Here is a 27,922-nt window from a genome sequence, read left to right as displayed (position 1 = left end):
GCGGCGGAGCCGGGCGCTGCTCCGGGCGGCGGGGGCTGCGCGCCGGCGGGCGGCGGCGGCTCCGTGCCCGTCCTCTTCTGCTTCTCGGTTTTCGCGCGGCCCTCCAGTGTGCCCCACGGCGCCGGCTACGAGCTGCTGATCCAGAAGTTCCTCAGCCTGTACGGGGACCAGATAGACATGCACCGCAAGTTCGTGGTGCAGCTCTTCGCCGAGGAGTGGAGCCAGTACATCGACCTGCCGAAGGGCTTCCTGGTCAACGAGCGCTGCAAGGTGCGCCTGGTCCCGCTGCAGATCCAGGTGAGAGCCAGCGGCGCGGCAGCGCCGGCCGCCACAGGTGCGTGTGAGGGCGGGCAGCCGGCCCGTCCCGCCGCGGCAGCTCTGCGCCCTTCGGGAGAGGCGGGGGATCCTGAGGGGCTGGGACCCTGGGCACAGCACCCACAGCCCGCGCTGACTTGTTTCTCCGTGGAAACTTTTGTTTTACTAAGGCGGGGAGGTCAGGTGCGCTTTGCGCCACACTCGTGTGGTAACCGGGCTTTGCCTTCAGCGAGCCAGAAGTTACTTGGCRTCGTGAACGGGAAAACAAGTCAGGTCGCTGAAGTGGTCAGTGCTCTCTGTTAAATCTGGCGGCTGGTGCTACCCGGCCTCAAGCGGAGGTAATGCTGCAAGGTGGAAACTCAAAGGGTGCCGGTGAAGTGGGCTCTGCCAGAGCTCGGTGTCATCGCTTGTAGGTCGTCAGGACGTCTGTATCCCTCCTTGCCTCAAAAAGCTTTCCGATTTACAGGTTTATAGCTTGGTAGTTCTGCAGCCACAAAACCAGGAAGCCAGACTGGTGGATAAATGCAGTTACAGATGCTTTCCTGTGAAGATACCTTTATGCTCACTGGGTATTGGTGCAAGTTGTGTTCTAATATTTCCACTTGWAACACCTTGCTTCTTCCTTCTTCCAGTATCAAAGAATTTAACTAAAAAAAAGCCAAACAAACAAAAAAAAMCCCRAAATAAACCCCAATAATAAACTCCACATMATTGCTGTTTTCATTCAGAACATTCGTTTTTTATTTATCATTAAGAAGTTTAGCTTGTCTAGGCAACATTTCTAAGAAGTTGTTAAAGTGATATAAAAGCTGAAACATGGCTTGTTTGCTGTTAATGTTTTCAGAAGTGGCTAGTTCATGCTGTTTTCAAGCAGCTTAATCATAGTGCCTTGTACCCATAAACTCTCGAGGTGGCCTGTTTGTTTACACTGTACATCAGGGATGCCTTTGGAATCTTTTGTTCTTTTCGTTATGTAYAGAAAGAGTAGTTAAGATGAGCAAACTAGTTTAATAACTTATTTTATAATTTATCATTAGTTCTCATCATATACACTTRTATTCAGTTTAAAATGTTTCTGTCTCTATGTTGTAAACAGAATTTATGTGGGCCCARCCAGAAAAAAACAGAAAGCGACAGTCTTTCTAATTTGCAAAAAGAGCTGGTGTGGATGTTAACTAAGGATTTTAAAARCTAGATTTGTATAATCTGGGCATGTAACAATGTTGCAGGTCAGAATTTTGTTTCTTATTTGTGCATGCAGATCACTGCTCTGCAGAGCCCGAGCATTTGCAGCAGAACCTATGTCTTGCAATAAAGGTCAGTATTGAGACAAGGAAGGATACATCACTCCCAGGGTGCAAATGCGCTAAACAGCTTTGACTGCAGGGATTCAGGATGAACCAACATTTTGTGCGTTACTGCCTACTGACACCAATACTGTTGCAGTTCTTTTGCAATAGCAGCTGTTGATAAGAAAAGGATGGTACTTGTGGCTTATTCCTTGATATGTTTCAACAGCTGTGAATGAGCTGAAGACATCTCAACTGAGACATCACAATRATGTCAGTCAGTTTGCCTTAAGCCAGAGACAGGTGCTTAGAGATCACCTGTTTGAGGAACATTTGGTATGATACAGACGCAGCTGTGCTTTTTAAGACCTTTAGGACTTAGTGATGGGAATATTATACTTTCTGCATTTTCATTCAGACAYTGCCCTTTATTATGTGCCCTTTTTCCATTCCCTCCCTCACTCTCTCCCTCCTTTCTGCCCTTCCTCCCTCCCTGATGTTTTTTCTGCAGTCACACACAACATTGATTTGTCAGCTCTGTGTGTGGCATAGTCGGTTGAATCACTGTTTTGAATGTATGTTTCAAGAGGGACAACTTTTGCTCACTGATGTGATTAGACTTGCATATTTAGAAAAATACTTTTGGTTTAAAATTAAAATTCACAGATGCTAGCATCTATATCCCTAGACAATAATTTCAGTGTTTTTCTATGCATGTTTTGTCAAGTGGATGTATGCATTTAGTTAGGGGTAACATTTTAACCTTTAGGGCCGCTAGTGCCTATAAGCTCTGGAATGCTATCCTTCCSTTTTGAATCCTGTGCAGACCTGTCGTAGAAAGATGCCTTTTGTTGAAATAGCTCAAGAGAAACCAGCAACAAATGATTTTTGACTGGGCTGTTTCAATTTCCTGTCCCTGCAGCTGAGGAGAAATTTCCATATGCTGCCCTTGAAAGCCACTCGATGAACTCAATTCAAGGCTTGATCTGTACATGGACATTTGCTCTCCAGTTGTTCTATGCCTCTGTACTGTCCTCATCTATGTACATTTGTTTGGTTTGGATGTTCTGACGCAAAACAGCCACTAAAACTTTGATGGCCAYGCCGTGTTAGGCAGGCTGGTGGGATGCACTACACTGATGTTCTGCCTGGCTGCTGCTCCTCGACTCAAATCTCCTCAACTGCAGCCTTGCATTGAAGAGGGACATTTTCCAGTACTTTCCCAACTGGAGACTGAGTATTAGCTGAAAGGAGGCATCCGCTTTTCATRAATTAAATCTTTTAAAAGTCTTTTAACAGAATAATATTTCTAGTTTAGGTAGGGAAATGCAGGACCATTTTAATCTCCTCTAAATATGGTTAAATAGTGCTACAAAAATTACTGTACTTTACTGTAATATTGCAGCTGCCTCTGGAGGAGAGAAGTAAGGAAAAACACTTTGGTGATATCCAAAGGAAAAACAGCTATATGCACATTACAGCTRTGTAATAGAGGAGTCCAGGCAGCTTTCAAATATGTAACCAAGACAGGCTATTTCACAGTTGCAGTCATAACTTCAAGGTGACTTCTCCTYAGCAGTTCTTGTGTTCTCTGTTTACAAGCTGGTAAACCTTAAGATACTGAAGCTAAGGGAGTAAAATTATTACAGACATCATTGCATGAAGCACCTCTACTTCAGGATGCTTTTTTGAGACAGGTTGATGTCGCAGGCACATCTTTCTTGGGAAAAGCTGCTTGCAGAATGATATTCAACTGTTGCTGAATGATAAGGGTAATAAAATTGAATGATTTCTACACAGATTTTCACTCTCATTGTRTGTATCTGATATTGCTATACTGAAATGCTTTGGAACTAGAACTAACTAACTCAGGCACCATGGACTCAGAAGTCCATTTTCTGAAGATCAGGAAAAGCCAAAGCATAAATTGCAGGGAAGTTATTTAGGGTTTTTTGGGGTGCAATTATAAATTTTGATACATTAGTACATTCCTAAATTAATAATTTTTTTGGAAAAGCAGTGTGTGGAACCTTAAAGAAGGGGAAAAAAGGACTGAAAATATTGAAAGATGAGGGTTTTCTCCCTCAAATTCAGACTCCTTGTTTGTGTGTCTTTATTCTGCAGTCTGCATTTTAGTAATTTTAAATTTTGCTGAAGACTGTTGTACTATATTAGTTATATGAACATCATATGCCTTTTTAACTAAATCTGTCATTTTTAAATRCTGAACTGCATATAAAAGGCTGCACATTGGCTTAGCATAAGATAAATATTTATGTTTCTAAATTGAAACACTTGTAAGCTATTTTTCTCTTGAATTACATTAAACTGAATTTATTCAATTCTTTTCCTTTTGAAAAATAATCAGCAAAATACAACTGAATCTTGCAGATTTCCCTTTAGAAATACAGAAAAAAGAAGATAGCTTCTTTCTGTTGTAGTCCTTTTTATGCCATTCTTGAAATGCCAAAGCTGCATCCTCCAGTCTTCCCCTTTAGTGGGTAACCTTGGCATGAGATTTATGAGGTGACTAGTGRTGTCAAATGAGATTATTTCTTTGCTTCCAGTTTCTTGTTCATTACAACTAATGTGAGGAAATTTCGTTTTGTGTCATTATTTCCTGAGGTTTGAATAGGGAAAGTACAGATMGAAAGCCAGTATATGTGAATATTTTTGTAAAGCTCAACCTGTAATTATAGTGCTTCGTTGCAATCACATTTTGTCTGATTAATTATAATCAGCAGAGGTGAAATAGATAGAAAAAATCGCCTTTCCTTTCCCACCTAGCTCTTTTCTAGAGTAGGATTTAAAGGTGTATGTAACTCGTGACAGCATATATTCAAATCCTGGTAGGGACARGGTCCTAGAGATGAATTCTTTAGCTGGGTAAAAGAGTTGCATYAGGTTACATGTCCATTTGTTGTACCTATTATGGACGTGCTGTGGATAACCTTCAGCTGGRGGACAGAAAATTCTAACTAAGAGAAATAAAGTGCAACAAATGGAAATGCTTATATACTGTTGAAGGGAACTTCAGGTTGTTTGGGTTTTAATTTTTTTTTTAAACTTACCTTTTGAGTTCAAGTTGTTTAGTGTTATTGTGGCTGAGTGGAGGTACTGTGTGGCTCCAGTGGCTCACAAGCCTTACCCAGCCTACGTCTTTCCACAGTGAATGAAACAGGTGTTGATGTGCCAGCCCAGGGTTTGATGTTTAGGGTGTAGTTCTGCCCTCACCCCAACTTGGGATGTGGCACTGGGGAGGTCTGGGGAATTTTCACAGTYAGGAGGTGTGGAGGTGTTATATATCCCTGACACAGTGTTGTTGTAGAAGGAAGGATGACATTGAAAGCAAGTAGGATTTACATAGCACTCTGAAGAAACAGTAAATTAAACTTTYCCTTTATATGTAGGAAATACTTTCATGAATTCATTTATCAACTGCATTCACTACTCTTTATGAAACTTAATTTTAAACTGCTTTTTGCTACACTCTGTCCTTCCCACATCTGCTCTTCCAGGTAACACCAGCAAGTGTTGACTCTTTGATCTTAGCATCTGTTTCTTCCAATTTCCCCTTGTTTTGCCACAGTTCAGAATTAAACTTAATCAGAAGTAAATATGAAAATCAGTATATGAATTATTTGTGTTAGATTTGGTAAAAGCTTTTATTTAGCAAATAAACATTTGTGTATGGTTTTGCTAAGTTCACTTTTTTAGAGGTGGGGATGGAGCCACAAAAATGGTTCTGTGAGAAGGTATTGGAAACCTTTGTCATCTTTTCCAGCAAAGGAGCCCTGTGTTTTAGGCCCARTCTCTGATGGCTCTGAGCATGATGGACAGGCTGCTGGCCAGGCCTAAGCCAAATCCGAGATGCTGGTTACACCTCTGTGATTACATATGATCTCATATTTAAGAAGAATTCAAAACAGGTTAGTTTGCAGCAGCTGCCATTAGCCTTTAGTTTCTCCCCCCCTGCACAGGGGAGGATGGAGGAGATGTGAGAAAAAAATGGAGACATCGGGGTCCAGGAGGCAGAGAAGGAGAAGGTGCCTTGCAAGCTGTGGTGCCGACCATGGAGGAAAACAAGCTGTGCCTGGGGTGATCATGTCCAGTTGGTGACCCGAAACTTAAGCGGCCTGGCCTTGAGGACTAATCAAAGCTATGGGGGTGGTGGCCCACGCCTGCAGTGGGTGAATGCCTGCAGGGAGCTGTGCTAAGATTCAAGAGTWAAGTTTTGCTYCCAATTTGAGTACGGASCCAGCCRGCTGTGGAGGAGTGCTTCCCTCCCTGTGGAMAAGGTAAAGAAAAWAAAAAATCCCATGCCACCAGCGGTGAYAATAYTGTCTGTTCTTGCGAAGARASCTCCACAGCCTGGAGCTGGATAAGAACCAACCCTTCTCTGTAGGTGRTGGWAGACAAAGGTCATGATAGACTGACCAGAAAAACTSTCTTTCCCTGTGCACAGGRAGGCAGGAGGGGTGGGRGGCAAAATGKGAAAGAAACARGTRTCYTAAACTGTCAGGTTTTTTTTTCTCCTTGTAAATTTGCCCTCTGCCTTTTGTTTCTTCCCTCCCCTTTTGTTTCTACCCTTTTTGTGCGGTAGTATTCTTAGTAGTTTTAGTAATAAATCTTTTTTTTGCAACTTAAGTTTTTGCAGCTTGTTTGACCATCATGGAACTTGAAAATCATTCAGTCCATTATCTTATCTAAAARCCATAAAACTTTGGGTTAATTAGGGGTTTTGCTCTCCCCTTTGCCTCTTCTGGGGGGGAGGGGAAATGTTGTGGGTGCCTTGGTGTTCAGCCAGTGTCCAAACCATGACAAGTTAACACAACTTTATATTAGAGTACTGCTGGTATGARTCTGAAGGCATAAATTAAATCATATGTGACCAACTTGATAATAAAGAAAAGCAGTTACAGTACTTTTGTTCCAGCGCACTGTGATTTTTGACATAAACACGAGATTCAGTGGAAGTCTGTAATGGGGATACTCCCTGTCTGGAAAGACAGTCAGTTTTCTTCTGCACTTCACTGTCAAATCAGGATAAAATTGAATTGTGCTTTATAGGATAGCTTCCAAATCCACTGCTTTTAATTATTCCCTTGTCCCTGTCTTTGATGAAACTTAGGGCAAATACTGTTTTTGCAGAAGATCGCAGGTGAAAGGGACTGCAAGCATCTGAAGGAGCAGAATTCAGGTTTTAGAGGAYGAGTTGGAGAAACAGGGTACAATAAGATGCACTTGAAAATGGAAGTGTCAGTATAGATACAACAGCTACACAAATAAAGATGAGGGAGAGTTCAAAAAGGTGAGGTTTTTAAGTTTAAAATGCATCTCAGGGGTCTAAWAATTATGAAAAGAGCAAATAGTATACTGGAAAGTACAAAATAAACAGGACCTGAAAGGGCTGTGAATTKGCTGATATTTGAGGCTCTCCTATTACAGTGAAGTAGTATGGGCAGAGAAACACTGCTATGATGGTAGTATTGAGTGCCTCACTCTAAACTGCAATTTGAAAACTACCCCAGGGAGGACCATGAAAATTATTTGAGTTACAGAAAGAAATACTAAAAGCATTAGATATGTTTTAGAAGAAGGGAAGGCCTACAGGGAGAGAAGGTCTGAGTCTTGAGGTCTGATAGTTTGCACATTGTTATCCATGGGAAGGAGGATGGTGGTGCTCTTRTGTTTCAAATTCACTGTAAGTGGACATAACACTTTGAAATAGCAACAAAGGAGCTGTGGATGAGGAAACACTGAAAGGTTAAGGTAATAGAGCTGTGGGATGGGTTTCATGGTAGTTCTATTACTGATGAGTCASACTGGGTGGTTGTCTGTGAAGAGTACTTGTGTTTGTTTTGTCCTTCTGTAGGGACAGACTATGCAGCTTCTTGAAGACCTTCCTGGTCTATTCAAATTTGTTCCTCTGCTAAGGATGGTAGTGCCATCTGCTGCATTGGCAGAGGAAGGTGTATACCAAGGCAGTAGATTAACTTCAMAGAGATCATTTTACTGTCCATGATGGTTTGTGGCAGTTCAAAAAGATCTTTAAAAAGTGCAGATTCACAGAATCAGATGCTAAAAGTCCTCTGAGTTTGATTCCAGCCTGTGGCTGAACACTGCCATGTCTGCTAGATCATGACACTAAGTGCTACATCCAGTCTTTCCRTCAAYACTTTCAGTGATGGTGACTCCACCACCTCCCTGGGCAACCCATTCTAATATCTAATCACCCTTTATGTGAAGAAATCATTCCTARCATCCAACCTAAACCTCTCCTGGTGCAGCTTTTAAAGTGATGAAAAGATTTATAGAAGAAAGTATATCCTTTGCTTGTCATATAAATGCCAAGACAAAATGGCATACTTTATGAATAGGAACCACACTTATAAATATTGTTTATTCCAATTATTCTATTTTTATTGCTGAGCAGTAGAAAAGTTAAATGTCATGATTGACTTCTGTGGTGCTAGTAAGTTCCAGAGCTGGAATGGGTAACAGTAGGTGCTCCCTGTGGTGTTGAATTGTACATTAGCACTGCCTGCCAACTGCATTTGCATTGTTCAAGCATGTAGATGTATGGTATTCAAGAGCAAGGCAGTTATTTGATTTTATGTATCCAATTTTTCTTGGTCCCAGGCTTGTTTTATTACCTGGTGTAGAGTTGCAGAGTTGTTATTTGGGAAAAATACCTGGGGACTGCCTTCCCTAAGCCTTGATCAAATCAACTGCTGTGTTGCTGAATGCTGAAAATCTCCAAGGATGGAAATCTCACAACCATGGTAACCTTTTTCAGTGCAGCTATATCTTCCTAGTGAAAAAGATTTCCCTAATGCTTGTGGTGATGGTCTACTGTCCTCCTGTGGCACCAGTGAGCTCAGTGTAACAGCATCTCTAGTGTGGTTGTTACTGCATTTGCCTCTGTAACCGCTTGTATTAATAGGGTTGCTGTTTGTCTCTAAAGGACTGGAGGAACCATGTTTATGAATGTTTTCTGCTTTGGCAGTAGGGSTATAATGAATCTGAGAGGTGAGGGAATTTAGCATTTACCATTGTTGGCACATAAGTAATTTTCCCAACAGTTTGAGCAGCCATTGCACATATTCACGCATGGCCATTATTGTACTTTTTCAGCCTTGGGAATTGAGATCAACATCATTTTACTCAAGAGACATGTGGTGAATCAGTGGAAGTTTTGGAACTAATATTTATGGATTCTCAGTTTCTTTGTGKTGAGTTGACCTTGGCTGGCCACCAGGTGCCCRCCAAGCTGCTCCGTCACTGGTTCTCAGTAGGACAGAGGGGAGAAAATGTGCGTCAAGATAAGGGTAGGGAGGGATCATTTRCCAGTTGTCATCATAGACAAAACAATTGGGAAACTGGGAAAATTAGTTTAATATAGTGCCAATCAATAACAGCGTAGAATAATCAGAAATAAGAGCAAATGTAAAAGCACCTCTTCCCCGTCCCTCCCTTTTACCCAGGTTTATCTCTACTTCTGACTTCTCTACCTCCTCCAAGCAGCACAGAGGGATGGGGAATGGGGGTTGTGATTAGTTCTTAACACTTTACCTCTGCCACTCATCCTTCTCACACTCTTCCCCTGCTCCAGCATGGGGTCTCTCCCATGAGAGATAGTGTGTCTTGAACTTCCAAAATGTGTGTCCTTCCACAGGCTGCAGTCCTTAACAAATGTTTTCCAGTGTGGCCTTCCCTCCAGAGAGTYACAGGTCGTGCTAGGAGACTGCTTCAGTGTGGGCTCTCCAGAGTCACAGCCTTCCTAAAGGTTCTGCTGTGGGGTCCTCCACAGGCTGTAGGTGAGCTCTGCTCCACTGTGGACCCCATGGGCAGCAGGAACACKGCTGCCTCACCATAGTCTGCCCCATGGACTGCAGGGGAGTCTCAGCTCCAGCACTTGGGGCAGCTCCTGCCCCTCCATCTGCTCTGACCTTAATGTCTGCAGGGGTGTTTCTCACGCATGTTCTCACTCTTTTCTCACAGTTGCTGTTGCAGTGGTTTTTTTTTTCACCCTTAGATATGTTATCATAGAGGYGTCACCAACATCACAGATATAGCAGATACATGTTGGATTCAGCTGGCATTATAACATTCTCTTGACATGGGGTTGTTTCATCTTGTCACAAAAGCCACCCCTGCATCCTCCCCTCATTACCAAAACCTTATCACATAAACCCTATACATCTGCACTCTTCTGAAATACATTGTTTCCCAGATTCTATAGTTTTGTTTTAGTTTAAAGCATTACAACATCAGTTTGCAGAAAATGAAGTGTATATAATTAATGAGTATTTCTCAGAAGCTTCTTATTCAGTCTGATTTATCTGTCTGCTGAAAAGCTCCTGAATAGATTTAATTGAGTTGCCTTACAGCTACACGACAGTATGTAGCTCTTTTCTTTCCCTGAGGCTTCTGTCTGAAGTCCTATGCTTTGCTTCTACAGGTAGTGCAAGTAATTTATTTCTACAAATACAAAGCACTCTTTCAAAGTGTGAGAAAATGAAGTATTTGATTTATTTTTCTTATCTCTTTCCATCTACCYACTTGGTAGCCTGTATGAGGGAAACTCTAGATTACTTTTGTCATTAAAATGTATTCAGTTCAGTTTCTTATATTTTCAGTCTTCTCTGCTTTTATTCTAGCCTTTGGACTTCCCTTAGACTTGTGTTAAAAGATGTCATAGACAAACACTACAATAGAAGTAGTGAAAATCTGTGTACATACAATATTTGAAATCAAGTGGAAGTCTGAATTTATTTTAAATTTATTATTTCCTGATTCTGTATCACTTCCAAGAGTTGTGGATTTAGAAATGAATTTGAAGAATGTAGTTTTGATACTTGGTRATTTTTTTTTTTAYTTTACGTAGTATGTTACTCTGTCCCCTTTGGGATTCAGAAATTTCCGTGTACTTTTACGTTRACTTGTGCCTCCCACCTAGTAAAAACTTGATTATGTATTGATGACTATCCATACTATTCAGTATCAGCTATTTATTTATCAAAATCAAAAAAAACCCAAAAAAACTTGTCTCCTATTTTGACTCAAAGTATCTAGCTGAGGTATTACAGACTCTTTCTCATTCTGCTGCTTTTCTGACAGAGAGTCCACTGACACAGAAAACATTATCTTTATTTCTTTTTTCAGATTACTACTTTGGGGAACCTGACACCCTCAAGCACTGTTTTTTTCTGTTGTGATATGCAAGAACGATTCCGGCCTGCCATCAAATACTTTGGGGATATCATCAGCGTGGGCCAACGACTGGTATGTTTGCTTTTTTTTTTTTTGGGTTTTGGTCATACATTGTAAACTATTATTTTATATACAGACAGTCAGGTTACTTACTATCAGGGAATTAGAATGCCATTGTTACTATTATTTAATAATGTATTTTTTTGATTGTTTTCCTCTCTGTTCTCCTTGCAGCTCCAAGGTGCACGGCTCTTGGGTATTCCAGTTATTGTCACTGAACAGTATCCCAAAGGTCTTGGCAGCACTGTGCAAGAAATTGATTTRACAGGAGCTAAACTTGTGCTTCCCAAGACAAAATTTTCAATGGTGTTGCCAGAAGTTGAAGCAGCGTTAGCAGAGATACCTGGAGTCCGCAGYGTTGTCCTGTTTGGAGTAGAAGTAGGTGCCTTGACATTCTTATGCTGGTTTATGGTAAAATCTGTTGGCCCTCAAAGGGGGCATCACTTTTGGTAATTACGAAAAACAACTCAATTTATATTACTTAGAGCTCAGTTATCCTCTACAGAATAAATTATTTTTGTGTTGCTTTGATATTATCTCATAATAAAATTTGGAATGAGATACTTCTAAACTACAGGCACTTGTCTGAATCTTAGCTGGCATTTAAAATGCATATTGAGTTCCCTAGTAATGCCAGGGATAGAAAAGTACRTATTTGAACTCTAATTAATTATGTACTCTAATTTGTGATTGTGTTACTTTCATTTTATAATAATGGTTTGTTGGTGACTTTTTTGCCTTTGMTTTCTTCTCTATAGACTCATGTCTGCATCCAACAAACAGCGTTGGAATTAATTGGCAGAGGTCTGGAAGTTCATATTGTAGCTGATGCCACCTCATCAAGAAGTATGATGGACAGAATGTTTGCTCTTGAGGTAAGTTTCTGAGTCAAGGCATTTTTCATCTTGGGATTATATGTTGAGTTCCCTGCTTATTGCAAGCTAACAAGGAATTTCCCAGGACAAAGCAGTGGATAAATGTAGGTTTGAGAAGATGTAAGTGCTCCAGTTCTTAAAATAGCTTCAAAGATGGAGAAGAATTACTGCCCTTTTTTTTCTCCTYAAATTATGATGTTATATCCATAACCCATTTTGCAATATTTGTAATTTGAAAGTGATTGTTTCATACAATATAATTACTCTGTATAAACATTAGCATTTTAGCAAGTCCCTTTATGCGRTGTTATCTGTACAGTAAAAGTCGTATAAAGCTTTTGGCTTTGTTGTTCAAAAGGGTATTTWTTCACTTATTGAAATTCTGGAAATGCAATAAAATATAGTGAGTGATCCCATTCAAAGCTCCTTCTTGTATGTCTGTCCCTCCCTCTCCTTTTCCTCATCAGTGCAAACTGAAGCTTAATCGCAAGACTCTGATTATAGTAAAGATTCCCCTCCCCCCTGCTTTTAGGAGCTTAGTCTAACTTAATGTTGCAAAAGTGGAGATGAATGTAACAAGAAGATTTAAAAGCACATACAGCTATGTGGTAGCAAATTCATGTAAACGATTTTTTGATGGTATACTCTTAACAGGCATCACCATTGGAAATAAAAAACTGATATATACATTAAGTATTGCAATTATTGCCTCAGGCCCAACAATCATTTGGAAATAAAAACTAATAATAACCACAGCGTGTTATGCTTTTTCATAGATTTTGAGAAGATTTAATTTCTTAAAGGCTAAAGAGAAATCCCCAGCATATAGTGATTGATGAAACCCGTGACTTTGATTAAGTGGAAACCTAATGTCAACTGTCACATAGAGCATAGGGAAATACACAGAGTACAGGAATGACTGAAGTCATGGACTTCCCAAATCAATGTGGTGCAGCAGCAGTAGGGGACAAAATAAACATAGAAAACCTGAAATCTGTTTGCCTTATTTGTGTATGTTTTTGTTCATTTATCGCTTATACTGTGTCTGTAAGCATAGAAGTTGAGCCAGTGTGATAAAGGTTAAAACAGTGACTAGCTAGCTTTCCTTTTCTTTCTAGTCAAAAAGGTATTATTCTTAAAAGTGTAATTGCTTGCAAAAGCTGTAAATTGGCCAGTTTGGTAACTTTTTAATATGTTAAAATATGCTTTCAAACAATGTGCAGTGCTTTCAAACTAGGCAAAAGAAAATGTTTTGCTGTGGTCCCTCATGTTGTCAGTCATTACAATATGATTCAGCAAACRCTTGCTGCACTGCAGTGTTGAGCTAGCAGTAACACCTTCTCTTCTGTGCATGGCAGCACATACCAACWGTGTCCTCTTTTTGTCTTTTAGAGCCTCGCTTTAAAATGCTACTGAGGGATATGGGCTAGAGCAAACAAGAAATGGGCATGCTTGGGAGGTGGAGGCCAGGAGAAAGGAATATGTGTATTGGACATGTCCGTAATGTGGATTCGCTGTGGCGTTTCATTTCTTAGTGTAGTGGGCAACATATCAAAGTATTAGGTAATCCTGCTTTAGTTTCACCATAGAGCTTACAGTTCCTAGTCACATGCTTCTAATGAGTGAGTCTAACATTGTCTCTTGTACAAACTTGTACCATAACTGGTGAGCTGAAGTGAGTTTTATTGATAGAGTTCCTGGGTCTTTTTCCTTACCTTTCTGGGAAGATGGGTGTAACATTTATCTTTTCACAGCCCTTCTCAAATCACAGTGACCTTTCAAGAATAATAGAATGTCCTTGCAGTGGTAGCAACTAGCTTCCTCAGCAACCTCAAATACGTCCCACTTACCCCTTCAGTTCTCCACATTTTCCACCACATAGCATGTGTTTTGATTGTGCTGGTGATGATATGCAAATATCTGAGTGGGTGCCCTAGGAAGTGCAATTTGACTTAATTGATAACAAAAGCTTTCATCTCTGCCTGGATAAGAGGTTGTCTCCACTTCTGTTGAGTGCTTAAAAATGACAGCAGGCAAAACCTTGCAGTTTAAAAAATCCTTGTAATCAAAAAAATCTCAGAATTTTCYTTGGCAAAATAACACAGCCCAACAGTTCAAGGCTGTGAATGCTCTGARTTTCTACCCTGTCTGATGAAGATGTCAGTGTTTTGTCTCAGATTGAGACAGTTTAGTCTGCTCCTGCTGGTTTCCTTTTTGTTCTTCATATCTTCCTTTTTTTTTTCTGCTGTGTGGATGCAACATACCATTGATACTTTGCTTCTCAAAGACAGTGTTCTAAGAAAACTTGTAATTTCCTTGGAAATGATCCAATATGCTTAGCAAATGCATCTCAGTTTCTGCTAATCTGAAATCTGTGTAAATTATATCTAGTCTTAGAAGAGGTATAAGCCAATGCCTGCCTCTTTGACATGCTATGGTATGTTTTGTTTTTAAAGAGAATATGTTCTCTTTTCAACATTTTACAGATGGCAATGATTTTATAACAGTCTGTTTTTTTTCTCATCCATRCTAGTTAACACCAAAACCTTTGTATTCTTGGAGAAGCTCATATTGAAAACATTGTCAAAATATTTCATTTTAAGATAACTATTTTTCTTCTTTTTTGTATGTGTGTGAGGTTTAATGACTATGGATTTACAGAGTAGGAGAGCTGAAGAAGGTAGCTAGTTTTTTTCAGCTTAAAAATATTGTAAGACTTGCTCCTGTTATGGCAGGGAGGAATAACCGACTTCAGTAAATCCAGCCTTGTTAGTTTGTTGTTATGTAGACTGTAGTTACATATGCTTTACTGGTCAATCCCTTAAAATTAATTGATTTCCACCCTCAGTTGCTTTGTAATTCAGCTAGAAAGTTTGGAGCTTCTCTTTGCTTCAGTGATTACAATTGAAACCTGTCTGTATGCATTTCTATTCTCCGCCACTTGCCCTCCCTTGGCACATTCAGGATCCCATTAGATTTGGTGGAGCATGGAGCTGAGTAGAGGATAATGGAGGGAAAACTGACTTTACTGCCAAACCATTTGTATGATGGCTGGGAAGGTGATGAGGGGCATGGGTTGGTCAGCATTTGCTGAAGATAACTTTGCTATGTAAGCAGCAGTCAGAGTTTTAAAAGTCCAATAACTTTCCAAGAAGTCCTTTGCCTTGGGTTGCATCAAGCCCAAACTCTGTTGAGTTGCACTCTTGAAAAATCCAGCACACCACTTGTGGTTTTGCTTTCTGTGCAGCTATGCATTTTATTGTGTAGTCTTTGAGAGCTAACTTTGTAATTAGTGAGTCTGTAATGAAACATAATTTAAAAAGAGCTGTTGTTGTGCCAGTATGATTTATAATGTCTGTAGAAGAGATTTGCCTTCTTTCTCCAGAGATTATGACTACTAGTGTACTCTGTAGTCCAAAAGCTGAAGCAGTGGTACATAACAACGACTGAAAGAGAAATTGTTATAATTTCTTGCTTAATGCTGTTAGGTTGTGCCTCGCTGTTTTTATTTTTCCCCAGGCCTTTCAAATCTGCATGAAAGTAAGGAAATCTRTCCTTTGGACCATGCAAGGGGAAAGCATTATTAAGATGTGTGGGACTGCTGCCTATTAAATCTGACTTGGGGAAAGAATCCAGTTGAAGTAGAAAGCCTTTTTTGTAATCCAGGGAAACCTTTTGCCATAGCAAAGTCTAAACCAAGTCAGTTTTCATCCTGGCTTTGTAAATGATACCACTAAAAAAGACTGGAATCAAATTGGCAGTACTTTTATTAATAGGAGATGTTTTTGAAAATGCTATCCATCTTTTTTCACAAAATATATACTCATTCATGTTTGCAAATATCTTACATTATTTTCTCTCTGCTCTTTTTCAGCGTCTTGCTCGTACTGGAATTATAGTTACTACTAGTGAAGCAATATTGCTGCAGCTGGTAGCTGATAAAGAACATCCAAAATTCAAAGAAATCCAAAATCTCATTAARGCTAGTGCCCCTGAGTCTGGGCTCCTTTCCAAAGTTTAAAGCAGTCATGGAGGAAGCAGATCTCATTGTCATCTTTAAAGAGGAAGGAAAGCTATAAGCGCACATATACACCTTCTTTTGCTCAAAGTTTAGTAGGAGTATAAAAATAAAAATTGACATAGTTGTGCTTGCCTTAGCAAAATTGTCTGATTATATGTCTGGGTGCCAGTTTGTTCTGTTTAGTTACGGCTGTCTGAGGTTTTGGGTACTATAGGACCCTTCTGTTGTCCAATTTCTTTATTTATTTAAAAAAAGAACTAACAGAGGTGCCCTGCTAGTCCATACTATACACTGATTGTAAGAGCTCCAGGAAACGCATATTACTGTGACACCTCTTGATTGTGCGCTTTGCAAGTGTTCTGTGATGTCCTGCTTTACTTTTGTATTAATAGAAGATAATTACATATTGGGTAAATGTGATGTGATATGCTTTAATGTTCTATGTAAATGAAATATTTTATTAGGGCATAAATTTAAACCAAGTAAGATATATGAACTACATGTGCGCTTTTGTTCTCTAGGATAAAATTTAAGCACTTTGCTTCATAGACAAGACACATAAATCAAGCAGCAACTGATGTTCGATTGCCCTAGGTAGCTGAAGTCTGCATCATGACTTTTGATTATACTAAAATTGACTGCCCAAGGCTGTATTTTACTTAAAACTGTCATGTAATGAGTTCTTTATAAACAACTGGTGTAAACTCCTTCAGAACTTGCAAATATTACCAAAGCTTTAAATTGGAGATGTCAAGGATGTTTAAGAATGAGAACTTTACAGGTTCAAGTGCTAAATTTACTGATATGTTTAGATTTATTTTGCTTTATTTTAGCCCTAGTTTTGTTAGATTGTGTATTTCTATCCAATTTACTCAAGAGGGCTCTGGAAGAAGGCTCAGCTTCTCTGGGTTTTTGTGCTATTTCTGTGGGCTGCAGTTGGGTGGAGTTTGAATAGAATGTGGCCTAAAAGCATTCTTCATCTTTAACATAATGATATATATTTTTTCTATCTAGAACTAAGCTTTTAACATGTGATTGTTCATAAAGGCACTTCCTTCATGTTCTAGGGGATTAAACAATGTTGTATAAAGTTTACAGTGTGCCTGAGACATTTATTTTTTTAAAAGAGTACTAGAAGATGTCATACTAATACTGATCTTTTTGGTRGAAAACCTGTTAAARAACATATATTGTTTAAAATTGCTTATTTTCCCCACAAGATGGCTCTAAAAGAATTGTTTCATAAAAAAAATTGTTTCAATTATTTCATATAACCTTTATATGTTCAAATCAAATAAAGAGTTAACATTTGCTGTCTCTCACTTGTGATATTTATTGAAGAGCAAATCCTGAAAGCTGTGTTTGCCACGGACCTTATTCTGGTTTGTACAGCTGGGGAAGTTCTATGGATGTCATGGGAATTTTGTGTAAAGATCAAGGGTGGATAATGTTGAATGATTCTTATCTTCTGCATCAAGTTACAGTGTTATTTAGCACTCCAGAATACGAGGAATGAAACTTACGCTTCAAGCTGGAGGCCGAGATGCARGTTGTGTTAAGAAACCTTGTTCTATATCACTGACCTACTTTTAACCTTCTTTTCTGGTATATTAATTGTGTTGCTTAGCAGTATAAAGTTCACTTATATAAATCAACTGTGAACAAAAAAATTTAAAATTTCGTATAAAATAATGAGTTTATTGCCTTCTTACCTTTACATGTTGATGGTACTAAGAGACAGTAACTGAAGGAAGAACTGTAGCAATTTTAGTATTTGTAAACTATATAAATTTATTTTTGGAACAGTATCAATTGCCTCAATAACAAATGCGTGGATTTTTAAGAGATAATGGTATTAATTACCAAAAWGTTACCATTTTTATAGAAAAATAGTTGAAGGACAGATATCACATCTTCCTTTACATTAAAACTTTTGCCACAAGAGGAATTCTTTGGTAGCAAGATGGCACTAGAGGAGAAGCTATAAAATATATTCTCCGTGATGATAATTTTTTTTTTTTTAAATTTCATTTGCATAGCCTTCTGTGACACGCTAGATTTAGGTCAAGGTTCTTATTTTGTGGGGCTTTTCCCTTAAGCTTAAATAATAAGCATTCAGAAATGCCCAGTGTTATCTTAGAAAAATGAGSTCTTAGATGTGAATTTAGGGGCAAAATGAATTTCTCTTTTTTTTTGATGGGTGTATTATTCAGCATCACATGATCATTCAGATGAAATTGTAAGAGTGTTTATTGTAAAAGAATAGAAGAAAACTGCTGCCATATTTCTCTTATGTAAAGTAGGTTTATTCTCAGGGCAAATTTCATTTACTTCTTCATTGATCTCACTCATCTGTGTTTTCTGTTCTCTGACAAGTGGGTGTTCCCATGCAGTAGAACAGCAGAAATGAGTCGTTTGAGAAAATGCAGCAGCCCACAGACCTCATCTAGAGTAAATACTGTTTTTCCCTGCAAGGACAGGAAATAAATTAATGAAATAACATGGAGGGGGATTGCTTAAGGGTATACTCAGGTGATTGTGAAGAAGCTCTTTGTTAAGTTTTAATTTAAGACTTCACCACAGCTATGGCTAAGGAATACAATTGTCACCTGYTGTAGATGGCTTCAACATCATTTCTCTTTTCTTGGGGAAGCAGGAGGACATTTGATGGAGAAGGCTGGTTTATTTTCCCTGGTGTGAGTTCTGGTTCTGTGCAGTTGCTAATACGTTGTTTTTCTCACTGCCATGGCTGAGTATAGTAAGATGTRCATGATTAGTTTTAGTCTGCTAAATCCTTTTGAAGATTAATATTGTTTTTCTTATTAGGACAGTTTAAAATGTGATCCTGTTTATTCCCAGAACCATGGTCCTTTTACTGTTTATCCACATACATGATAATTTTGCATGAACTAAAGCGGGTAAGGTTTCCAGTAACCTTTGCAAAACCTGAAAACAGAGAATGAATAAAATATCAGCTGTTGTGAGCCAATGTTTTCTGTTATGGCTGAAGAAATTATGCTGTAGGACTGCTCCACCATAATTTCTGCATTTGCCTGTCAGTAGCTCTCAGGCAAATGTTCACTTAAATAAATCATGCTGCTTATTGAGTATGTTTCCTATTAGACATAGGGTGGTGCCCTCTCTCAACCCCATGCCCTGCCCCCATATTTATTACTTTATCTAAACAAGTACATTAACCTTTCAGGAGAAAGTAATTCAGGTCAGTCATTTTCTACTGCTGCAGACTTTCTCTTATGTAAGAGATGAAGGCTGGTTACTTTGTTGCTTTGAAAGCTTTGTTGGAATTAAAAATGAGGTAATTACTGGAGCTGTGGAGGTCTGAAGAACGGCAAATGATAAGTGTGATAAAGGCTTTTCCTTTGATAAGAGGTGATGCCTACTAGTACTGCTATGTAGTCCACTTGCTCTTCAGAGTATTTGTCTACCACATTAAGCACTATGGTAATGATAGAAGATGGCAGTGTTTTCTAGAATCAGGGGTTTGGGGTGTTTTTTTGCTTGCTGGATAAATTAGAGATAAAATAGGTTCGAAATAGGTGTAGCAGATGTCATTCAAGCAGGTTTAGAAAAATCTGCTCTGTAAATGGACTATGGCAGGAAATTAATGAAAAACATTCTGTTTTGATTGTCTAGTGCTGGTTTCATCTTAATTATTGGAATACTTTTGTCAAGCTGTTACTGTCCCTTTCTGTAATCTCAAGTGATACTTCTGKTACAGCAGAGATTGAAAATGATGGTTTGTCTGTTCCTCTTTGACACAGCTGTGCATATACAKAAATATAAGGCTGAGTGTGGGGTCTGGTCTTTTATTACTCATTTGAATTGGATAACTTAGTTTTCTATATGAGATAAAAGAATATTTGTGAAGGACTGGTGTGAATGGAGGGAATTTATTAAGTATTAGCATGCTTAGGTCAGCTTAATAGACTTACTAAAACCACCAGGGTTGGCAGCTCTCCTGCCACTTACAGCATTAGGCTTTACTTTAATGAAACCCTTTTATCTGCTCAAGAGAGAAGATTGAGCAAACAAATGAAGAGAGCAGTTAATAGAGAATAGATGGTGAAGTGCAAAGGCAAAATGGGAAAGAAAAAGTTTTCTAATTATTACTGATTTGCTTGGGGTTTTTTCTTTTTCCACGGGGATGTTAGGAAGCTTAAGTTTACAAAAACTGAGTAAGTCACAGCAGCCTTTGCCTTTATCTTGCTGTGCAGCTTATTTCCTTCCTGGACTGATTTTACCTTGTTTTCATTATAACTGCCCMAAAAGAAGACCCTGCTAAGCATTTTTTTTGGCTCTGAGTAACACAAAAATTGTCTACTGGAAGGGCAAATACTCTGCTATCAAATACATAAGAAGGAGAAGGTGTTTGAGTAAGACTGAAGATCACCACATAGTTGGCACTGATGTTCCCAAGGCAGGTATTACCTGTGCTGTGGCYTCAGGAGCAGGAATATGTACAACTGATACTTGGACAAATKAAAATTTTGAAAAACAAAATCATAACTGGAGTGGTTTTACCTGTATATGATGTGGATTTTTATAGCTGAAAGATCTCTGTACACCCCCAAAAAATGAGTTGAAACTAAATTGGTGCCATTGATCTAGCCCCTTTGGGAGAGGGCAGGATTGTTGAGCCAAAATCTGTCAGAGACAGCCTTAGTTTAGCTGAACTCTAAAAGCTGGATTTTAAAATCTAGAAAAAGAGATGTTTGGCTACCACATTGTCTCCACAGTTCCTAGAGACTTATTAAAATTAAATATAGTGCTGACATTATTTTGAAGTTCAAATACCATAGAATCATAGAATGGTCTGGGGTGGACGGGATTTAAAGATCATCTGCTTTCAACCTGCCTGCTACGGACAGGGACACCTTCCACTRGATGAGCTTGCTCAGAGCTCCATTCAACCTGGCTTTGAACACTTTCTGGGATGGGGCAACCCCAACTTCCCTGGACAACGTGCCAGTGCCTCACCACCTCACAATGAACAATTTCTTCCTGATACCTACTCTAAACTTTCCCTCTTTCAGGTCAAGATTGTTTCATCTTGTTCCATCTTGCCTTTTTACRAGTCCCTCTCCGGCTTTCTTGTAAGTCCTCTTTAGGCACTGGAAGGAGCAATGAGGTGTTTCTGGATTCTACTCCAGGGTGAACAATCCAAACTCTCACCCTGTCTGCATAGGAGAGGTGTCTTCTCCAGACTAGCTCTAGCATGCCTACACCATCCTTGTGTTGGGGGCCCCAGAGCWGAGCACAGTACAACAGTTGGATTCTCGACGTGTTTGTGTTATTTGTGTCCCAATAAAATACATCAGACATTCTGACCTTCAGATTTTGGTCCAGAATTTAAAGATTTCATTGGGAATKTTAGTAACTTCAAAGGGACTTGAACTGCGGCATTGCAGACAGGGAAGACTTCAAAAATAGGACTCTCCTGAGGGGAAGAACCAGGGRATAAGCTAAATGTTCAGCAGGAGTGTTTAACCTGCTTGGTGGCATCAGTATTTCCACTTCAGGTTGCTGGATAGCTTAAACCCCACAAACTTAAGAGTCCTTTCAGCCACTACCTGTTTCTTGTTTGTGTGTGTATGCATGGTGGCATTGCTTAGTTTTCTTATGTTTGTACTCAGGCACTGAAAAGCTTGGGGGTTTCTCATGTTGAATAACCCTATGGATGTTCCTAGTCGAAATTCTTTTATCCAAGGAATCAATGGACTACCTGTTGTCTGCTAGTGACTTCAAGGCTATGACAAAATTCTTACAGGAGAAAAACAATTTAAATATGGGTAAACAGTGCCATACAGAAAAGTGTTGTCAGTGAAAGCATGGTAAATGCAGATTCATGCTTAGTGCCTACTGCCTCAATACTCAAGGTGCCATTACTTGCCTTTACCCTGTTCATGCCCAGTTTTATTCGTGTTTAATAYATGTGTTTGGGATAATAAGTGTGATTTAAATAAGCAGTTTCACTAAAATTATTAAAATCACCAGAAACAACGTATCATAGGAGATATATTACTTATAATCTAGTAAGACCATCCTAACCAGGTAGACTACTGTGTTATGTTGCTGTATGACGTTTCTTTATACAAAAAGAAACCAACCCATGGTAAAGATTGTAASTTGTATTTCTATAACTTTTGTTGCAAGTATTAAAAATTCCAAGGGGGTTAGTATGTTAAAAATTGCAGGACACATATGTAGGTAAATGTGTAAAATCTTACTCGCATGTACTATATTGGGCTTTCACAGCTGAATTCAATGGGCCAGGCTGTGGTTTTTTTTGATTTATTGGAAATGACCCATTTGCTGAGYTCTGGTGTGGCAGCTTGGAGCCCAGACATTGTTCTGCACTCAGCTGGGACTGAGGCAGTCAGCTCTGATGGTGCTGGTAACAGTGAACTATTTGATCAATGGGTGGCTGTGACTGGAGGTGACAAGGAGTATCGATGGCAGGAACATCCAATGGCTCAGAGCAGGCTTTGCCAGCTCCAGGAGACAAATCTTTGCCATGCACAATATCAGTCACTCCAGGGAAACATTGCAAGAAGCCTGTGAGAGCAAAGCAGGAAGCTAGGAAGCAGTAATCGAATGCTTACATGTCTCTCCTGGGGTCACATTAAAGGGAGGAGAGGCTAAAGTCTGCCACGGAACCACTCTTCCCTCCTCAGTGATAAACATCTCCTCATAATTACCTGAAGGTCAAGCAGAATGCTGAAACCAAAATGTTAAAGAACATCAATTTTATTGTTTTAGACAGTTATTTTGTTTTAATGAATACTCAGGAGGATATTCAACCTGCAAGAGTAGAGCCCAGTGGCGAATGACAATTCAAAGTCCCCCAAATACTGAAGATTTACCAATCTCCAGTCTGTAAAGTGAGATGGGGTTAGAAAATTTTCCTGAAAAGTGATGATTTGCAGATGTCACTGTTTTATATTAAATGCTTCTCTCTACTCATGTATCTGTGAAACATGGTTTCTCCTATAAAAAGTATCATAAGTTCATTCCAAATGGCATATTTTAGTATATTTTATTAATGTTAAAAAAATTATATTCTTACTGTCATTAGTTAAAAACAATTGGATAACACATAGCAGGTTTACATATTGTGTTTTATGATGGAAATAGCTAATGTGGTCTTCTTATTAAAAATGTTTTCATATTAAAAACATCTTTATTTCATACTTCCCATATGGAAAGATGAGTGGCAATATCTGCGTTCCACGTTATTAATTACCTAAACTCTGTGCAATCTCAGTGGAATACTGAATAACAAATGCTGCAGTGTTATGCTGAAGTAATGTCCTCTATGAARAACCTGCTTTGAGCTTGCAAAGAGAAATAACTGAATATATTTCCTGCAATGGATTGTGGCAGAAGCAGATTAGGATGTGAAACAAAACACCACACCCTGCAGGGATATACTTACTGTATAGCAGTGGAAGACSATAACATGAAGGTGGTTAAAGTTATTTGAATGTTTTTTCTTCTAGACAGGTTAGTTCATATAGATAATCTATATTCCCACTGCTCCTTATTGGTGGTTTTCTTSACTCGAGAAATAATTTCTGCATAATTTTTAAGTTGTGCCCCAAACAGAATTTAGATCACATTTTTAAACATCACCAGTATTGAATAAAAACTTCAGATTTTCTGGACATGTGCCTTCATTATGCCCTTACACTGRAATACCAACGAGAGTCACAGAGGCCAGTCTGATCTGAGACAGATTGTCCAGTGCCTTGGTGATCCTGCATCAGTGCTGTAAATCCACATCAGGGAGGCAATTCTGGTCCAGCTGCTGGTGCAAAAGTGTGTCTGTGACAGATGCTACATRAAGTGGACCAAGATACAACATATGAACAGCTTTTGAAACAGCTCTTGGCGCATCTCATATCCTGATGACTGAGCAGAGACCATAATCAGGCCTTCTAAATTACATGCCTACAGAAAAAGATGGTTGAGGGCTGAATTCCTGCCTCTGGTTGCCCTGAAAGTTCTCATCTGTTCTCCCAAGATAATATCTAGGAGACAACTGCTCAACATTACTTACCTCCTGACATTGTAAATTTGAAAAAAACACATTTGCTTCCCAAAGGGAAAAAGTGGGGTGGCAAAGTAGAATTTGGGGGATGAGTTGAGGCACAGCACCAGACAATTTTTTGTATTATGCTGATTTGAGATGCTCCTTCAGAACTTCTCTGATATACAGAAGAGGAAATCGCTGTAGCCAAACCTTAACACTGGCATAGGAATGGAAAGAACTTCAGCTATCATTGACTTATTTATTTCACATTTTAAAACTTACAGGGAATTTTGTCACTGAGTWTCAGAAATACAGGAAAATCCAATTATGCATCAAATAGATAAGAACAGTAGTGCAGAATTCAAATCCAAATGCCAGTGGTGTCTTGCAGCCTTTAGCAGTGGAATGCAGTAGTTACATATCTGACTAATTTGTCCACAGAAGAAATTGATGCAAAGTGAGGAAAAAAGAGGAAGTAAAGGTGACTTTACTGTGACATTCACACAAAATAAGGTTCTTAGTGAAACTCCACTGTAATAGTGTTAGTGTCTGATGCAACCCCCTGCTCCAGTAAATACTTTGAATAAATGTATCTTCTCTTTTCCTTGTAYGTGTATGGAACAATTGAGATTATTCCTTACTGGAATAAAAGCCAACAAATAAAAATTTCAGACTGCATAAAAAGTGGAAGCAAAAAGTGTATGTGCAGAGAGACTAATTCTTCCCAGCAGGGTTTTTGCAGGCATTCAGGTAAAATATGGGACAGAGTTTTAGAGCTTATCTCACACCACAACCTGTTTCTGAATACCAGTAGAAACATGCAGTGGAAAACAATTAGAATAGTATTTTCAAATGTAACTTGAGTTTGAATACATACTAGAATTTATTGAAAGCCTCCACTTTACGGATGAGGGATTTAATTTAGAAGCTTTAAAAATGTCAGTTGTTTAAAAAATGTGGAATATTTCAAACTATTCAGTTTTGGACTGATCCCGTCTATGTCATCAGTGTTGTAAGTCCATTTTCTGCATATGTACACAAGTAAATATTTATGACACTCTTTGCCCTTTCACAAGTATATGTTTCTATTATTAAAGTGGACTTCTTTTCACATCATCTTTTGTCGTTTAGCTAAGAGGAAATAAGATGTCTCCCCCCTGGCCACTGATCTTCCACTGAAATTGCTGGACATCACTCACCTGATACTTAGTTCATTTGAGGATTTAATTCTGGAATCCAGATTATGACACCAGTTTATTTGAGTTAAGGATTTAATTCTGGAATCCAGATTATGATAGCAGTTTATTTGGGTTAATGATTTGATTAACTCATGACTAATCCCATTGATTGCAAAGAGATTAGCCATTTCATGGAATGCAATAGTTTCACCATATGCTCCTTAAAACAAGCTAAAATATGCTCTATTACTCCTCATCACAAATCCTCTAGATTTCCCACGGTCTGTAGTAAGTTATATTATTTTTTAACTAGGGAAAGTAAATAATCTTTACTTTCCTGAATAATGGGTGGAATAAACAGAAGCAATTACATTCYCACCACCAGATTAATAATTAATATTTAGAAATTTTTATTAATAATAAATGAAWTTTTTTTTCTAAAAGAGCTAGTGGCATTCTTTTTGTTTTTACAAGCAACCTTGCAAAAACTCAGTTATTCTTCTAGGCTTTTTCAAAACCTGATGGAGTAGACTCTTCTGTGCAGACTGACTTAGTGCTGCTGTGCARGAAAGGAAGGTCACTTCTGCATTACCATATTGCATTTTTCTCCATCCTTGAAAAAGCAAATTGSCAATATTCCAGGACCAGTGAAAAGGGAGACCAAGAAGTTGCTAGACAGGCATTATTTGCTACCAATRTGCAGCAATATAGTAAGAGTCCAGTCTGGATAGCTTTAACTGTATTAAAATGAAGATCTCAGTTGGTTACAGTTGAGTGACAGCTTGGAAAGCTGGTTTCTTACTGTTTTCTAGTTGTTAGCCATTATTTTCAAATTGAAAGGCTGGTGTCTGGCTGTGTCTTATTTTGGATGTCCTAAAAATTTAGGAGTCCCAGGTACTTGCCAGATATTCAGTGTGAACATAATTTTTAAATGGTTGGCATTTTTAAACTGGTAGGATAAAAGGAAATATTTTCTCTCTACAAAAGCCCTGGGAGATAAATCCTAGGGAAAAAGAAAAAAAGCCATCAAAGCTTTAAGAATTAAAATCRTAAAAGAAAAAGACAACAGCCAGGAGTGGCTTCAAACAGGAAATTAAAGACAATTGCAAATTGTCAAAAGAATGTGTTTTTGAAAATTCTCCTCTAGTGGAAATGGCAGCATGAACTCTGAGTATTTTCAAATACAATATGCATGTATTTCCTGCATGTCAAATCCTGCTAATAAAAAGGAATGTAAGGTACATTTGCTTCCAAAAGTCAGTAGCTGGTTAAAATTTAAATGGTGAGCCATTTAAAGGGSAAAGCCATTTTAAGGGAAAAAATCAGTCAGGAACTGAATCCAAATCCCTAATAGGCTCAGAAAATATTAATTTTAAATACRCTTTTGTTTTTGTATGGATAGATATGTCATTGACCTGTTTTAAAAGATATAATTARTTTATCACCTTTAAAATGTTTGTATTTATGTCTCATGACAGTATATCCTGCCAGACCCAAAAGCCTGGGTTCCTGCCTGCCATCCTGACGCTGGGCTCCTCAGGGCTTGTGCTATGGGCCTTTGATGGCCAGGTGCATCTGGGACAGGATATTATTTGGGGAGCCCTCCTCCTGCTGTAGTCACTCTGTGCTCCTTGGTGGGTGTGCAGATGAGTTTTATCACATAGCCTAACAAAACCAGTTCAGTAACGAGATATTTACAACATTCCATACATAAAGAAAGCAAGTACCAAACAAAAATTTGATGACAAATTGCACATGCCTGTGAACACCCACGTAGTAGTGCAGGCTAGCATTTTTTGCATTGCAGTCTTTCATCTTTGATTGAGAGAAAGCAAGTAAGGATGACAAAATGAGGCAGTGCTTTCATTTTTTTCCAGGGTTCTTAGCTCTAGTAAGTCTGCCATAAGTTTCTCCACATTGCCTCATTATGGTTTTTTTTAAAAATTGAGTCTCTTGGCATTGTTTACTCTTGTCTGAGAAGAAGAGAATAGTAATTAGTAAGTATTCAACCTGGGGAAAAATAATCTGCATGAGAGGGAATTATAGACTGGAAAAGCTGGGTTGAGCAGGCAAAGTTGATGATAGACTGAAAATCCATTAAAACAAAATTACACGTGACAAAATCAGTCACACTGGAATCTCTAGTCCTAAGCAGGAAAACAGAAATCGGTTCTGTTTCCTTCAAATTTTCTTCTGTTTTCTGAGTACCTGAGATAAAAGGAAGGTAAAGGTTGCTTGCTTGTTTCATGCTGGCCTTGTAATGAAGGTTTTTAGTTAATACTTAAATTATTATTTTTAAACTACATTAAATGGTACTATCTTTGAAAATAAACGTGCATTTCAACAAGAGTAACAATTACTTATATTGAATATGTTCTTCCCCAGGACATTACAATAATTCTGTTTCAAAGGGCTTTTTTTGCAGGATTATACATCTTTGAGTTTTTCAATGTAAATGAAAACATGTRTTATCATTAAAACAAAGTGTCACATTTTTAGGTCTTAGATTAAAAAAATTAATTTTCAGCAGAACTGACTTCAGTTGTATTAAAGTACAGGTAAACTGCTTTTGAGCCTGCTCCTTTTTTTTCCTTTTTTTTTTCCTTCTGTTTCATATTTTAAAATTACATGTGCTTCTGAACACTTCAATTAAGTACTAGTGTTTCTTTGGGACATATCATTACAAATGTAGTTTATCACACAAGAAAGTATAAATTTAATTTACTCCTCTGTACCTTCCWTCCTAACTTGCTTGCATACTTGGCATGGGTAAAACCTATTTAGTGTAGCAGTCCTAAATTAAAAACTCTGAATGGTCAACACCAAATATTAAAAACTCCTTTGTTTTCTATTTTTAAGTGCCCATAGCATGCAAGCACACACACACACACACACACACACACACACACACACAC

The 27,922-nt window shown here is 38.6% G+C and overlaps 1 protein-coding gene across 1 annotated transcript; it reads left to right on the top strand.

Annotated features, from left to right (window-relative positions):
* ISOC1 (isochorismatase domain containing 1) lies at window positions 1-17,084 on the top strand (the record flags this gene model as incomplete). The annotated part of the gene is made up of 5 exons (XM_057384428.1): window positions 1-297; window positions 10,773-10,892; window positions 11,055-11,258; window positions 11,639-11,755; window positions 15,630-17,084. Coding segments are annotated over 5 exons (885 nt in total), but the record flags the coding sequence as incomplete, so codon positions are not given.
* Between the last annotated feature and the right edge of the window lie 10,838 nt (window positions 17,085-27,922).

Source organism: Malurus melanocephalus, unplaced genomic scaffold (genome assembly GCF_030028575.1).
Source record: "Malurus melanocephalus ecotype Western Australia unplaced genomic scaffold, MMel_1.1 scaffold_15, whole genome shotgun sequence".
NCBI lineage: Eukaryota > Metazoa > Chordata > Aves > Passeriformes > Maluridae > Malurus > Malurus melanocephalus.
The sequence above is the reverse complement of the archived record's forward strand: the minus strand, read 5'-3'. Positions and strand labels throughout refer to the sequence as shown.